The following is a 16,215-nucleotide window of genomic DNA, read 5'->3' on the forward strand; positions in this document are numbered from 1 at the left end:
TCTGCAGATACTCCATATGCATGCATCCACAAGGCATTAGTAAATTTTTGCTCATAAACCAATGACACCAAAAGCATCCTTCTTTTGCACAAAGTAAGAATCATGGTTGCAAACAACAATCATGATTTTGTTGAACAAATGTCGTTACATTCTAAAACGACGTCTAAAGTACGTATCAGGGAATGCACTGTTACAAACAAAATAATCGTCCAAGAGATCTTACCTCATCGTTGCCTGCTTTTATCAATGTTTATGGAACAGCTGGGCCTGGAGATCTCAGCCATAGCTTGGATGACTCGATGGGAATGTCAGACACTTTGGCTTCTTGCTTCGTCATCTCTCATTCTACGCTCCTCATCATCTTCCTCTTCCATCTCATTTTCACCCTCCTGGAGATTGAAATTTTCTTCCCCTTACTTAAACAATTATTTCTCTTGCTCATCGATTTCCCACAACATCCTTGAAGAAGACATTGTAAGAAGAAAGCAAAAAGTATGAATAAGGATAGAGATTTTGATTTTGGTGTGTGATTTCTCAAGATGGATGATGGGTTATATGGAGAAAAAAGAAAGGATCAGGTTAGAGATAATGTCACATGGCACACCGTGATTTGTTAAAAATTCTTATTGAAATCTATCCTTAAAGATTCTAAATAGATTGTGACATGTGGTGCGATGAGATTGATTAAAAATCTTATCAGAAATCTATCCTCAATGATTCTAAAAAGGTAACAACACGTGGTGTGACAGAATTGAATAAAAATCTTATCGAAATCTATCACAAAAAATTGTACTTTCAAATAATGACAAGTGGCGTGACGAGACCGGTTAAAAATCCTATTCGAAATTACAAATAAAATTATTTTTTATTATTTTATAAAATAAAAATACTAATATTTAATTGCCTATTGTCATGGCTATTCAGTTTAGGAGTGGAAATAGAAAAGGCAATTACTATTCATTAAAGGCAGTTACTATTCAATGGAGGGTATTCAATTGCCAATTGCCCTGGGGGGCCTTCCCACACTGGAAGTGCTCTAATGGGCAAGAAAAATGGATATAGGGTTCCTCCATATATCCGGAATTGAAATATGACCTCTAATTATGACATCGAATTCCTTCAAAATGAGGAATTGGATTCCTTATTTTGTATAGGTCTCACCATTCATTTTACTCTCCAAGTTTAGTAAACGAAGGCATATCCTATCATCGGAATCCAATTTTGTATTTTAATTTCGATTACGGATTCGTAAACACACCATAAGAGTTGTTTTCCGAATCTGAAAAAGGATCCTTAATTTCAACTAAGAGGGTGCTTGATTTCAACAAAAATTTAAAAAGTGAATCATTGCCTTAATCTAACTAGAGAAACGATAGTTGATGGAGAAAAGCACACTTATACTTGTGAGATAAAGAGTTGATTTGCTTGACATCTACTAATAAAATCCACAAACGTCATCAATGTTGTACAAACTTAATTAATCACCTATTATTAGATGTTGAATTTTATCACAAAAGATCTCAATGATATTAAGTTCATGGAACAGATATAATGTTGTTCTATTATCGCGCTCAAATACTGATTCATTTTCTTTTCTCTTTAGTTGTTCATCAGGGTCCCGATTCTTTCAATAGTCTCATAGTTGTATATGTGGTTTTGTAAAATTTCTTCTAAAACTTTTCCCTTTATTTGTCAGCATCATTGCCTGCAATTAAATTCCATATTAGCATGGCACTATTTTGCCCAAAAACATGCATGCCCATTGAGATAGAAAGGCTCATAACAGCCACAACAAGTTTCACAAATTTTTATTGCCAACCATCCGAAGACTACAAGGCAGACTACAGAAAGCAAGATAAAAGGACCACAAAGTAAATTTAAAATTACAATGAAACACTTTTGAGACACTAATTCACATTATTAACTTTGTGCTTGTTAAATTCAATAAAGTAAATGCTGGAGGAACAACAATTTTTATAATCACGTTAGTTTTGTTGATTTCATATGTTGAACACTCGTGAAAAAAAAATCCATTACTTCCATTAGGACTGTAGCAAAGATTCAACTACCCAATTTTCAATATGTATTAAGGGAGACTCTGTCTATTATTGATGTATCTTATTTACGGGAATCAACTAAGAGCGTGCTTGATTTGAACTAAAATTTAAAAAGTGAACCATACCTTAATCTAACAAGAGTTGACGAAGAAAAACACACTTATAAAATTTAAGTATCAGCATGGTCCACCACCAACATCATCAATATTGTCTCAACTTAATTAACCACTTATTACTAGGTGTTGAGTTTTATTACAAAAGACCCCCAGTGATATGAAGTCATGCAAAAGATATAATGTTAATTCTATTATCATGCTTAAATACTGATTGGTTTTCTTTTCTCTTTAGTTGTTCGCTAGGGTTCCGATTCTGTCAAGAAAACTAATCCTTCACAGATATTGCATATGCCACCTATTTTAACGTAAAACACTTTCTTGCTAATGACCAGTCTTCTGTGGCTGCTTTAAGCAGAAGAAAACCTTAAACTTTTCTTCTTTTAATGGTACTAACCCTCTTAAACGATGACAAAAGTTCAAAGTCACCTCTGAAAGTCCAAAGTCATGTTATGTTTGCAAAGAGATTGTCAACTAAGGAAAGATTGCAATGGTTTTAAAAACTGGCTCGTTAAGAAAGGTGAAATCAATGTTTTTGTTTGTTTTGGGTCCAATTTCATTTGTGTTCCTCCTTTTAATTGGTGGTTTGATACTGGTTTCTCAATTCACATCACAAAAACCTTGCAGAGATTCACAAAACTAAGGGAGAAAATAAAGATGTCTACAATGTTTTCATTGGGAATGGAAGCAAAGTGGTTGAGTCCATTGGCAGTGTGCAACTTAAGCTTTCATCTGGTTTTATTTTTTCATTCAGTCCAGTTCTTTATATCTCTTCCATGAGAAGTAATTTAATTTCAATTTAAAGTTAGTCCAGTCTGGTTATACCTTTGTTGGGAACAATGAAGGGGTAAAACTTTTTCATTCAAATAATTTACACATTGTACTTGGCATTGCTTTACTTCAATCTGATATGTGGCAATTACAATGTGATTATGTTCTCGATTGCTTCACCGTCTGTCATGTTGGTTCCAAAAGAATCTTTCATAATGACAAACTTTGGCATAAGAGACTAGGCCACATTTCAAAAGAAAGATTAATTACACTAACCAAGCAAAATCTCACCCCCAATCTTGATTTTAAAAGTCTTCCAGATAAAACTAACTAATACAAGAATAATGCGATCAATAAGAAGTAAAATTCTTTTGGAGATCATACACATTGATGTGTGTAGTCCTTTTCCAAATAAAACCATCTGTGGCAACTCTATTTTGTAACATTCATTGATGATTTCTCACAGTATTGTTATGTGTTCTTGGTTTCAGAAAAATCATACGTGCTTGACTGTTTCAAAATATATAAAACTGAGGTGGAAAGAAAACTTGAAAAATATATTAAAATAGTGAGATCGGATAGGGGTGGTGAGTATTTTGGCAGGATCACAGAAACTGGTCAACATAAAGGTGCTTTTGTAACATATCTTGAAGCATATGGCATTGTAGCTCAATATACAACTCCGGGACTCAACACCAAAACAGAGTTGCAGAAAGAAAGAATAGGACCTTAAGGGTCAATGATTCAATCCATATTTTCAAGGTCTCTGTTACCACTTTTTAAAACAGCCAATTACACAGTGAATAGGGTTCCCAGCAACTCATTTCAAGTAATACCTTTTGAAGGTTGGACAGGTAGGAAGCCTGGCTTCAATCATATTCACATTTTGGGCTGCCAAGCAGAGGCTCGTTTTTATAACCCTCATGAGAAAAAGCTGGATCCAAGAACTATACAAGTTGTAGATTCATTGGATATTCTGAGAAATCAAAGGGTTTTAAGTTCTACTGCCTTAATTCCCATACCAAACTACAAGAGACCAACAATGTTGAATTCTTTGAGATTGGAAGAGGAATTGGTGCAGCATTCAAGTTCTGAGTTTGAAGAAGAAAGCAGCAATAAAGTACAACATCCAAGTATCGAGTTTGAAGAAATAAGATGTGGTGAGAATGATTTGATTGCAGCATAAGACTTTTCAATTACCCTCCCTGTCGTATTGGCCCCTGATAATGCAACTCTACCAAATGTGGATATGACAACGAATTTGGAAGAACTGATCCCTACAAACATTAATGATCACAACCTTGCAGCACAAGTCATTGAAGATCACTCAACTATGCAACCTGTAGAACCAGCATAAGTGACATTAAGGCACTCGACTATGCAAAAGAAACATGTGTTATTACCTGCTTTTGTTTATTAGCAAGAAGTGGAGTATAACATTGGAGATGAAGATGATCCATTGTCATTCAAACAAGCTTTCAACAGCCATCAAGCTAATCTTTGGCATGCTGCCATGACAGAAGAACTTGAAGCAACAGAAAAGAATCATGTTTGGACACTGATTCCTCTTCCACCAAATGCAAAACCCATAGGCTGCAAATGGGTGTTCAAAACCAAAAGAAATGCACTAGAAGAGGTTGAAAGAGACAAAGTCAGGCTTGCGGCTAAGGGATTCACACAACAAGAAGGCATTGATTACAAGGAGACATTCTCTCCTGTCTCATCCAATGCCTCCATGAGAGTAATAATAGCCTTGACAACTTAGAACTGCATCAAATGGATGTTAAGTCAGTCTTTCTTAAAGGTGATTTACATGAAGATATAGTCATGAATCAACCACCTGGTTTTACTGAGGAAGGAAAATGATCCATGGTTTGCAGGCTCAACAAATTGACCTATGGTTTAAAACGATCCTATTGGCAGTGGTACATTAAATTTGATCCAGTTGTAACTACTTTTGTTTTTGAAGAAACAAGATAGATGACTGCATCTACCTTAAGGTCAATGTTTCAAGTTTATCTTTCTAGTACTATATGTGGATAAAATCTTACTTGCAAACTCAGATTTTTCATTACTGCACTCAACTAAGGGCATGCTTACTGAGAGTTTTGATATGAAGGATCTTGGTAAAGCTCATTTTGTACTAGGTATTGAGATTGAGAGGGACATATCAAAGAGAATGCTAGTTTTTTTCAAAAGACCTATATTGATAGAGTAATGAAGAGGTTCAATATGGACAAGGGGTGCAGATGGAGAGCTTTCCATTGCAAAAACAGACAAGTTCAGCACTAACCAATCCCCAAAAAAATTGATTTGGAGAGGGCATGGATGAAAGACAAGCCTATGCATCACTTGTTGGCAGTTTTATGTATGCTCAAGTCTGTACTAGGCCTGACCTAGCATTTTCTGTGAGTATGTTGGGTCGTTTCTAATCCAATCCTAGTGTTCTTCACTAGACTGCTGCAAAAAAGGTACTTAAGTATCTTAAAAGGACTAAAGACCTTGTTCTAGTGTTATACACAAGTTCAAAATCTTGAGTTGGTTGCTTACTCAGACTCTGACTTGGCTGGCTGTGTGGATAATTGAAAATCAACTAGTGGATATGTTTCCTTGTTGGCTGATGGCGTTGTCTCATGGAAAAGCTCCAAAAAAAAGGCAACAGCTTCCTCAACCATGGAAGCTAAATTTATTGGCTGATATACTGCTACTAAGCATGCAATTTGGTTAAGAAACTTTATCAAGGGACGACTGAAAGTTGTTGATTCAGTTGAGAGACCAATAACTATATATTGTGACAATAGAGCAGTTGTCTTCTTTTCAAAGAACGACAAGAGACCCATTGCTTGCAGGCTGATGGATATCAAGTATCTGCATGTTAGAGATGAAGTGAGAAAGGGTCTTCTGAATATTGAACATGTAGGCACTGATCTCATGATGGCTAATCCCATGACCAAGAGTTTGGCAGTTGTTGTGTTCAAGAAGCATAACTACAATATGAGTATGCGAGAGACTTTTGATCTGTTAATGAGTGGGAGTAAAACACTTACATGTTCCTCTTCTCTCTTTTATTGTTATGTTTCCTTAAACTGATATGTTGGATTTGCTATACTGATTGTTTTGTTCTCACATTTTTGTTTTATTTGACAAAATATGAGCCATGCTTGCATGAGGCTCAGTTCAAGAGTTGGTTTTTTGCTTATCAACCTGAATTAACGAATGATGTCAGCAACATAGTGCTCATAATTTGATATTTGTGGTAATAGAGGACACATGTGGAAGCAGTTACATGTTATTTTCTATAATCCAATATTTAAACTACTAGCGATAGGTTGTTAGAGGTATAGTTGCAAATTTTGAGGGACTCAATGATCACCTATCACTTAGCCAAGTAAGGATCATGTTTGGATACTTAAGTAAGAGAATGTAAGTTGTGAGTGTCAAAGAACATGTGCTCAATGTTTCTTGACATACAAGCAACTCAGCCAATCCGAGTAAATAGTTGAAGAAATCATGGAGCCTTATCTGGTTAGGTCTAAGAGTCCTTATTTAGTGCAATTAATCTTGAAAACCTTAATTAGTTGACAAAGAAATCATTACCATTTAGGACTATTATGATACTTTAATTGATATGGAATGTCTCATATAATCAGCTAATAGGTCGGATTATAGGGATAGTCATTAATATATGAAGAAGTCCCTGCACTCACAGTAATCATCTTTGTTTTGTGCTAAACCCTATTTCCCTAGCAAAAGGACTTACGACTGCTTGAGTGGAGAAGACTCTCCATGGCAGGACCTTCCTCAGGTAAGTTCTCCATTCATTCTACGTTTCATGCATGCTCATGGTTGTCGTTCTTAATGTGTCGTGTTTAAATATACGCCTTACAATGATACCCTAAATTCTAAAGTAGATAAAAGCGAAAAGGCGAAGGTCTAATTTTTGATGTACATGTTGGAGTGTTTTTACTCCTCAAGCTTTTAGTCTCATAGTTGGATAAGTGGTTTTGTGAAATTTCTTTTAAAACTTTGCCCTTTATTTATCAGCGTCATTGCCTGCAATTAAGTTCCATATTCGCATGGCACCATATTGCTCAAAAACATGCCCATTGAGATAGAAAGGCTTACAACAGCCACAACAAGTTTCACAAATTTTAATTGCCAACCATCCAAAGACTGCAAAGCACACTACACAAAGCAAGACAAAAGGACCACAAAGTAAACTTAGAATTACAATGAAACACTTATTTGAGAATACAAATTCACATCATTAATTTTGTGTTCGTTAAATTTAAGGAAAAGCTTGAATAACAGAATATTGGATAGCAGGAACAGGTGTGATAGTGTGTCCACTAAAGCCAGCCCCCCCAAGAATATATTCCCATTCCTTCAAGCTCCTTTCTTTGCCTTTGTTAGTATGGGCAATCATCACCATATCTAACATAAATTTCAGATTTGCTAGCTTCTTGTCTTCATTCTCATATTTTTCGTTGATAACGGCATCTATGATTATCACCTTCCCCGTGTCCTTAGGAATAGCTTCCCGGCACTTTTTAAGGATAAGAATGCAGTCATCGTCACCCCAGTTATGAAGAACCCCCTACAATCAACCAACTCGCACTGTGTATCATAACACGAATTTGTTGAGCAAGAAAATTTATAGAGAGATAATAATAGAGTAAGGCTAGAAGAGCCACCCTTAACATTATTTTTTCTTCTCAAATTATTGCATTAGCAGACCACTCGATATGTGAAAGTTGAAGTATTAATTAACATATGACGAATTCTATTAGTATTACCATAAACAAAAGTATAAATGCTTATTGCTTACCTTGATGATTACTGCATCAGCCTTTGGAACGTGATCAAACATGTCACCTCCAACATTCTCAACGCGATCACAATCCTGAGCAGCAGAGACAACATGCGGAAGATCAAAGTTAATGCCCCGAATCCAAGGGCAACCCTCGACCAACAAGCGCAACATAGTCCCATTTCCCCCGCCGACATCTACTATTGTCTCAAGGCCTTTGAACACCTCTATACAACTTTTAATCACCGCAGGCACAGCTGCTTTTACATCACAAGTCATTGCATCATTGAAAAGCTTGCTGTGATCAAGATTGGCCGCACCAAAGCTCCATATGTCCTCCCCATGTACTTCCTCAAACAATTGATTGCTAATATTTCCTCGAATTCGGGCACTTAAGCCATGCCATGGTGCCATCATTACCGGATTACTCTCCAGCAAGATCAGCGCCGCCATGCTATTTTCTCCAGATTTCAGTAGCCGGTGAGACAGAGGTGTTTGTGCATAACCTTTGGAGCCTAATTGGTTTGTGGTTATTTCTTTGAATATTTTGAGGTGGACTAGTATCCTCATGACGCGGTAAAGGTGAGAAGGATCACAACTTAGAGCAGATGAGAGTTCTAAGAGTGTCATGGGGCTTCCATGGCTTTCAATTGCTTCAGCTATTCCGAGTTCAATGGCACATTTTACCACCGCGATTTCAACAAACCCGAAAACATATTTCCACACATCCACCTTGGCATGTTCTTCCTCCTCTTCCCATGTTAACACTCTTTGAGTATCTTCCATCTCTCTATGTGTGTGTGTCTTGGGCTATAAGCTAGCACTGTATATATAATATTTTGGAGAAGAGATTGCAGTTTATGCTTTGGTTAATTACATGTGATTAGCATTGATGTAATCCATCAATTTGATTGGGTTTTACCAAAGATTCAATTAATATATGTTTAATATAAATTTCCTATCATAAATAGTGTATATCCCATGGAATCCTATGCGCGGTTGGTTCAAATACTTTTCCACAATTGCTCAATCTTTGATACAATTTTTGCCAAAGTACTAGGTACATATGGAAAATGTGCTTGCTGAAAAAGTATGTGGTCTAAGAAAGTTGGATTAGTGTCAATTAGTTAAGGCACTTTATATAAGCTGTAACATCAAACTCCACGAGATACATGTGTTGAGGTAGATGTTTTGGGAGTTTAGTAAATTAAAACAACAAAAAGAAAGGATCTATGTAGATACGATACCGACTAGACATCACTAAATTGTAAATAAAGCTGATCAAAATAAAGCTGTTTCATGTTTAAAGCCTGAAAATTATAACCGGTCCCCTCCCAATAATTTGTATATGCTATTTTGAACGTGAAGCACTTTTTCGAAGATGCCTAGTGTCGGAAGAGAAGGGTTAAAATAAAATGCAATCAATGTAGATTTCGAAAGATATTACCACTGAAACTTTTAGTCCCAAGGAGAATGGTTAGGCATAAACTACAAGAGGAGTGAAATAATAACGAATGGATCAGTTCCTACAAATGAACCTAGTATTGGCGCCAAACAACCAGAACAAAAAATAAGCATAGATGCGCAGGGCTTTGTTACTTGACATTAGTTAATGGATCGAGCTACACGTGTTCGGATTAGGGTTTGGTAAACTGAGTGCTTCCTTCATTCACCAGCAGCTAGATTGTGGGGGAAAAAGAAATCAAAACCAGCATCTACATTGTGCAACGGAGCAAGCTGAGCTTAATTAGCGTCTAGAAAATAACTGTTGAAATCAACTTCACGCTCACAGCCTCATATCAACATAGAAAGCCTTCTGTTGAGTTTTTATCATGACAAAAGTATGAAATAAATTTCATCCAAAACGTCGATATTCTTGGGCAAAGGAAATCCAATTTTGCTAATAATAACTCCAAACTGTTAGATAATAACGGCTCATGACGCATTACTATGAAAGCTTCTAACTAGGTATATCAAATAGAACAATTACCGTAAGGCTAAGCCTTAAAAGACAAGGAAAAGTTAAGTCGCCAAGTAGATCACGTTTCATCCTTTGATTTTGTCTCAAAGGACATCAAAAGACCAAGCTAACGCAAAAAGACATTGGAGAGCTAAGAACTTGGTTTCCCAAAATATTCCTACTGAGATAGAAAGGTACATAGCAGCCACAGCTCATTTCATAAAATTTATTGCCAATCTTCGAAAAACTACAAACTGGTTACACAAAGCAAGAGTAAAGGTAATTAACTTAACAATTTTGACAATCTTACAAGTTTCAACAGGAAAAACACCAAAAAGTAACTAGAAAAATACAAGGAAACACTTATTTGAGAATACAAATCTACACCCTTGACATTGTATTCTTTAAATTTAAGGAAAAGCTTGAATAACAGATTGTATAGCATGAATAGGTGTGATTGTGTGTCGACTAAAGCCAGCCTCCCCAAGAACATATTCCCATTCCTCCATGGTCCTTTCTTTGCCTGTGCCTGTATGGGCGATCATCACCATGTCCAGCATCAGTCTCGCATTTGTTAGCTTTGAGTTTGCTTTCTCATCTTTTTCGTCAATAACAGCTTCTACGATGATCACCTTCCCTTTGTCTATAGGAATAGCTTCCCTGCACTTCTTCAGGATGCGGATGCAATCATCGTCTCCCCAGTCATGAAGAACCCACTGCAAATGAAGAAAACGTAAATTAACGTAACATGTCTTGTTGAGCAAAAAAAATTGTTGAGGAATCACCCTCTTTTTGAAGCTCATGATGGAACAGTTGATGTGTTAATAAATAATGTTTATATGATCTTAATAAGTAAGCATTTAAGGACACATCATGTGATCAACGAATACGTCAATTTAGGTCTAACATTTCTTTTCTCTGTCTTTCTTTGTCAGACCATTCTTTATTCCTTTATCATGATTTAAATATTTATTTCACAAACTATAAACACTAACCTTGATAATTACAGCATCAGCCTTCGGAACACAATCAAACATGTCGCCTCCAACATTCTCAATGCGGTCAGGCTTCTGAGCATCAGAGACAACATGAGGAAGATCAAAGTTGATGCCTTGAATCCAAGGACAAGCCTCAACCAACAAGCGCAAAGTAGTCCCATTACCCCCTCCCACATCTACTAGCGTGCCAACCCCTTTGAACACCTCTACACAACTTTTAACCAATGCAGGCACAGCCAACCTTGCATCACAAGCCATTGCTTCATTGAAGAGCTTGTTGTGATCAGGGTTGGCCACGCCAAAGCTCCATAGGTCCTTACCGTGTACTTCCTCAAACACTGGATTCCTAAGATTTCCTTGAACTCGGGAACTTAGGCTGTGCCATGGTGCCAGCATTGTCGGACTATTCTCCAGCAAGATCAGTGCCGCCATGCTATTTTCTCCGGATTTCAGTAATAGGCGGGACAAAGGTGATTGTGCATAACTTTTGGAGCCTAATTGGATTGTGGTTTGTTCTTTGAATATTTTGAGATGTACTAGAACCCTCATGATGCGGTAAAGGTGAGAAGGATCGCATCTTAAAGCAGAAGAGAGCTCTAAGAGGGTCATCGGGCTTCCACGGGTTTCAATTGCTTCAGCTATTCCGAGCTCAATAGCACATTTTACCACCGCGATTTCAACGAACCTGAACACATATTTCCACACATCCACCTTGGCATGTTCTTCTTCCTCTTCCCATGTTAGCACACTTTGGTTATCTTCCATTTCTCCGTCTGTGTCTCTTTGGCTATGAGCTAGCATTGTATATATAATATTTAGGAGCAATGGTGGAGCCAGAATTTTGTAATAATGGGGTCATGAGAAATAAGCTTTTCACAAGGAAAAAAAAACTTAATGAATTAACCTACTTGTAAGTATAAATACATGTCTCACTTAATACTACTGTCTAATACTATTACTCTTCACTTGTAAGTGAGAGTTCTTAGGTTCGAGTCTCGTGAATGATGAGTTCACAGCCAATTCATTCCCCCACCCTTGAGTATAAATATATCGTTGTATTAAAAAAGTTACCAAATATATGTGATCAGTTGCCATGAGTCTTACAAATGCTCAATTATTAGATCAATTCAATCCATTGAAAAGAAAAACTAAAACTCCATCATTGATAGTAGGTATGATAATGTAAATTGTGATCAATTTCAAGACTTAATAAGAAGATAGTTGCTGAAACAATTAATGAGAGACGTAATTAAATAAGTTCTTTAATATTCTAATTGGCAAGCGAAAGATGAATTAGGAAGTAAAATTCGTATCTCCAGTCCCATTGATGAAGCCAAATTCCAATTGGATGGTATGCAAAATACCTAGCACCACTCCACCTACACCCTCAAATTTGGTCTTCTTTGAACTAATTATGAGGTCAAGACAACAAAATACAAGGAGGAGCACTAGGTTATTGGGGTCGTAAGCATACATTGCCCCCAGTGTAGCTCCGCTACTGTTTAGGAGAAGATATTGCAGTTTTGATGTGACTCTAAGCTATTGGTCTTCCACTAGGACCAATTGGACATTGTAGAAGTCTAATAGCTTAGAGTCGCGTCAATTAGTAGAAGCCAAATAGTTTAGAGTCGCATTAAGTTTATTCTTTGGTTAATTACATGTGATTAGTGTTGATGTAATCCATGAATTTCATTGGGTCTGTAACAAAGATTCAATTACTCAATATTTAATTTAATTTTTTTTTATTATAAATGTATCCTGTGGAATCCTATGCGCGATTGATTCAAATCCTTTTCTTCAATTACTCAATCTTTGAAGCAGTATCTTTACAAAAAGTACTAGATACATATGGAAAATGTGCTTACTTTAAGTATCTGACCTAACAATGTTGGATTACTGGAAATTAGTGAAGACACTTTATCTAAGCTGTAACATCGACCAAGCTCCACGAGATACATGTGTTGAGAAAGATGTTTTGGGAGTTTGGTAAAATAAAACAATAAAAAGGTGTTTGCATTACTTTTGGAGACTAATTGGGTTGTGGTTTTTTCTTTTAATATTGTGAGACGTACTAGAACCCTCATGATGCTAAAGGCGAGAAGAACCGCGTCTTAGAGCAGACGGTACTAGAAAATAGTCCTTGCCTTTCGAAATGTGGCCCGGCGAACCACATTTCGTCGGGTTAACCAATTCTACGGGACAAAACTTTCATTTGATCGAGCAAATCTGGTCAACATTTAGGGTTTTGCCAAAGTCGTTACACGATGAAAAGTTTTCGTGGGGCAAGGATCAAATCGTTAAGCAATTTTTTTGTCGGTGGATTTCTTATAGGTCAGTGTGGCCCTTTGCCCAATGGTATAAACACTTTGCCCGACGACACGTTTCATCTGGTAAAAAACCTCAAGCCAACAAACTTATATTTTGTCGAGCAAACCCTTACAATTACGCGCCATTTTTTTAACTCTCTCTCTCTCTCTCTCTCTCTCTCTCTCTCTCTCCCAATTGATTTAAGGTTAATTTCCTATTTGTTAATATTGTTTTGTTTAATGTGCGATTCATTAATTTTTATTTTATAGGTTTGTGATTGGATTGGAAGAAAATTAAAGGAAATATTTGTCTTTGTCTCTTAGTTATGAATTAGTAAGTTTTAATTATATATGTGTGTGTGGGGCTAGAAAAAAATCTCGAAAATTCTGATCCCGACCGAACCCGAACCGAAACCAACCCGAATTTTTCAGTTTTGAAACATCTTTGGTTCGGCTTTTATCCGGAACCAGCCAGTTCGATTTGAAACTTGGTTTAGAGCTTGTGAATTTTTGGTTCAACCGAACCAAACCGACATTTATATATTTTAATATTATTTAAAAATAACGTAAGTTAATTACCTTGAAAAATGAAGCTAGATGGACAAGAACCCATGACATTCGATCTTAGCCAATAGCCACTGAGCCAGCTGTCAACTTTTGCTGTTATAATATAACATATATTTATAGGGATATGCTATTCACACATCCATTTTTACTTCTCACACTCTTTGTTAATTTATATTTTTTTATCTTATTCAATTCTTTGATCCGACAGTTGAAAATTAGAAGGGAGTGTGAGAAGTAAAAAGGGATGTCGATATCACACCCCATATTTATATTGTTGGATAACTATTAGTTACGACATTTTTTTCAAACCCTAGCCGTCACTCTCTCACGATTTCACTTAGCCATCAACCATCTTTTCCTTTTGAACAATACTTGGCTACTTAAAGATGAGTAGGAACTCCTACTCAAAACTCTTAGGTGCAGTTTGGGATTAAGGTGATTAAAAAAAAGCTAGGATGAAAAAAGCTGGTAGGGGTTTTGGTGTTTGGTAAACATCCCAAAACAGCTTTATTTCAAAGTTTCACATGAAAAAAAAAGCCAAAAAGTGGAAGCTGCATTTTGTAGCTTCAAGAAGTCCCTTATTATCCAAAACACAGAGCTACAATACCAAGTTAATGAATTTTTTCAATTTGCCAATATTGCCCCCTCCTTTCTCCTTTCTCCTTTCTCCTTCTCCTGATTCCTACACTCTGCACTCTCTCTTTCTCTCGCAAAACACTTTGCACGCCCTTCTTCCCTCCTACCGCTGCACCTCTTCATCCTCCTCCTTTTCCTTTCTCTCCGTCGGTCTCAGCACCACACCGCCATCACCTTCCAGGTACCAAGTACTCGACTTGCTTTCAATTTTTGCTATAATTAATTAATGAAACTTTCACAATCTCATAAATACCCTCCTCCATTTCTCCTAGAGCTCTTCATGAGTCTGTTTCTCTCTCTTCTTTCTCTCTCTAGAACCAGAAGCTCCTAGTCTTTAAGGTTCATTTTGGCTTCGGATCGGGTCCTGCTTTTGTATAAATCAGAGTCGTTTGATCGGCGCTGGAAGGGATTCGGATAAAAAAAAAATTTTAAAAAAAAAGGTGATTTGAGCTTTTGAGAGAGAGAGGATTTGGATGGAGTGCTTGCAAATGTATCATTGAAGAAGAAGACAAGAGGATAATGGAATGGAATAAAAAAAATGGCAAAGTGGTTAAAATATCGTAAGATTAATGACTAGATAATGCTGGAATGAAATAAATAAAAAATGGCAATAGTGGATTAAAAATTGTAAAGAAAATTAACCTATATTTGTTAAGAAAATTAAATTAATAGCACATCTAGTATTATATCCTTTTTGGTCATTTCGCACAGTCACAGCTGTTTTACATAAAAGTTCACCAAACACTATCATATTGCTTTTTTTTTCTTTTCTTTTTTTTTTTCCAAAAACACTTTTACAAAAAAGTTTACCAAACACTCTGCTACTTTATTTCACAGCTGCTTATTCTCACAACAGAAGCAGGTTTTTTTCAAAGTACGGCAATACCAAACCAGCCCTTAGTAAAACTCTTAGTATTTTAATCACTTAGCTTTATGTTTATGATCAGAACCGTTTATACTATGAATCACACTGTAAAGATCATCTCTACAAAAAGTAAATTAAAACTAAGGTCGTTTAGTCAATCTATTGGAGCAAATACATAGACGGTTTCATTTGTTTTTAAACAATTTGATGACTAAACGACCTTAATTTTAATTAATTTTTTGCAAATGTGATCTTTACAGGGTGATTTATAATATGAATGGTTCTGATTATAAACACAAAGTTCTATAAATTGACAACGAACAATTTTGAGAAATTTTAAGTAGGAGTTCCTACTCATCTTTGAGTATCCAAGTATTATTATGAACTTTTTATACTATTTTAGCACTCTCTCACGACTTCACTTAGCCGTCAACCATCTTTTCCTTTTATACTCTCTCTCTCTCTCTCTCTCTCTCAAGATTTCACTTAGTTGCAACATGCATCTTCTTTCTCAAACTCGTTTTCTCCCTCTGTCGTTCTGCCACGAACGACTCAACTTACCCTTCTCTCTGCTCTCCTTTCACTCACCTCTCCCTCATCTCCTTTCATTCACCTCACATTCTATTCCCTTAAAGAATTGGAATTTGTGGTGCAACTGCTGCAGATTGGGCATTTGGAGGAAGCTGAAGGACGGGTATCTTGTTTTTGAATTCGGGTTCAATATAAGGATTTACAAATTCGGATTTGGGATAAAATTTTTTTTTAGGGTTTTTATTTTGTTGATCACCAATTTGAGAGTCGGTTAGATGTGTTTGTAGACGCAGTTTGTGACTAGTTCGGTCAATTCAGAAGTGCACTAGTATGTATTTGTTGTTTGCGATGAACGTGGCTAAGTTTGGATTGTGCAAAATCTTGTTCTATCCCTTTATGCTCTCCAAGTGCATACTACATATTTGTTTAAAATATCTAAGTCGTGCATCTAGGGAATCTAGGGATATCCTGCCAAATGTTTTACAATAAAAAATAGTCGTGTGAATCGCAAACCGCAAAAAGTGCACTTTATGGGATAGGATCATCACCGGAGGCATAAAGAGGCTCTCAAGCGTGTGTCAAATTATTATGATAAACTAAA

General features: G+C 36.4%; 2 protein-coding genes across 3 annotated transcripts; both read right to left on the reverse strand.

Annotated features, from left to right (window-relative positions):
* Positions 1–7,028: 7,028 nt before the first annotated feature.
* Positions 7,029–8,626, reverse strand: LOC125468818 (acetylserotonin O-methyltransferase-like). 2 transcript variants are annotated; one of them, XM_048565276.1, is made up of 2 exons: positions 7,770–8,617; positions 7,029–7,538 (listed from the first exon to the last, which is right to left on the reverse strand). In XM_048565276.1, the coding sequence occupies exons 1-2, from the start codon at positions 8,535–8,537 to the stop codon at positions 7,230–7,232; spliced, it is 1,077 nt and encodes a 358-aa protein (XP_048421233.1). In that variant the 5' UTR covers positions 8,538–8,617; the 3' UTR covers positions 7,029–7,229. The 2 variants fall into 2 exon arrangements, with proteins under 2 accessions (XP_048421233.1, XP_048421235.1); XM_048565278.1 differs by having other exon boundaries at positions 7,213–7,558; positions 7,770–8,626.
* Positions 8,627–9,906: 1,280 nt separating this feature from the next.
* LOC125468811 (acetylserotonin O-methyltransferase-like) lies at positions 9,907–11,584 on the reverse strand. Its single transcript, XM_048565270.1, has 2 exons — positions 10,707–11,584; positions 9,907–10,427 (listed from the first exon to the last, which is right to left on the reverse strand). Exons 1-2 carry the CDS (start codon positions 11,508–11,510, stop codon positions 10,122–10,124), a joined length of 1,110 nt encoding a protein of 369 aa, XP_048421227.1. The 5' UTR covers positions 11,511–11,584; the 3' UTR covers positions 9,907–10,121.
* Between the last annotated feature and the right edge of the window lie 4,631 nt (positions 11,585–16,215).

Source organism: the organism of the source record quoted next, unplaced genomic scaffold (genome assembly GCF_019419815.1).
Source record: "Pyrus x bretschneideri cultivar Hongxiangsu unplaced genomic scaffold, Pyrus_bretschneideri_v1 Contig10, whole genome shotgun sequence".
In the NCBI taxonomy this organism is placed as follows: Eukaryota; Viridiplantae; Streptophyta; class Magnoliopsida; order Rosales; family Rosaceae; genus Pyrus; species Pyrus x bretschneideri.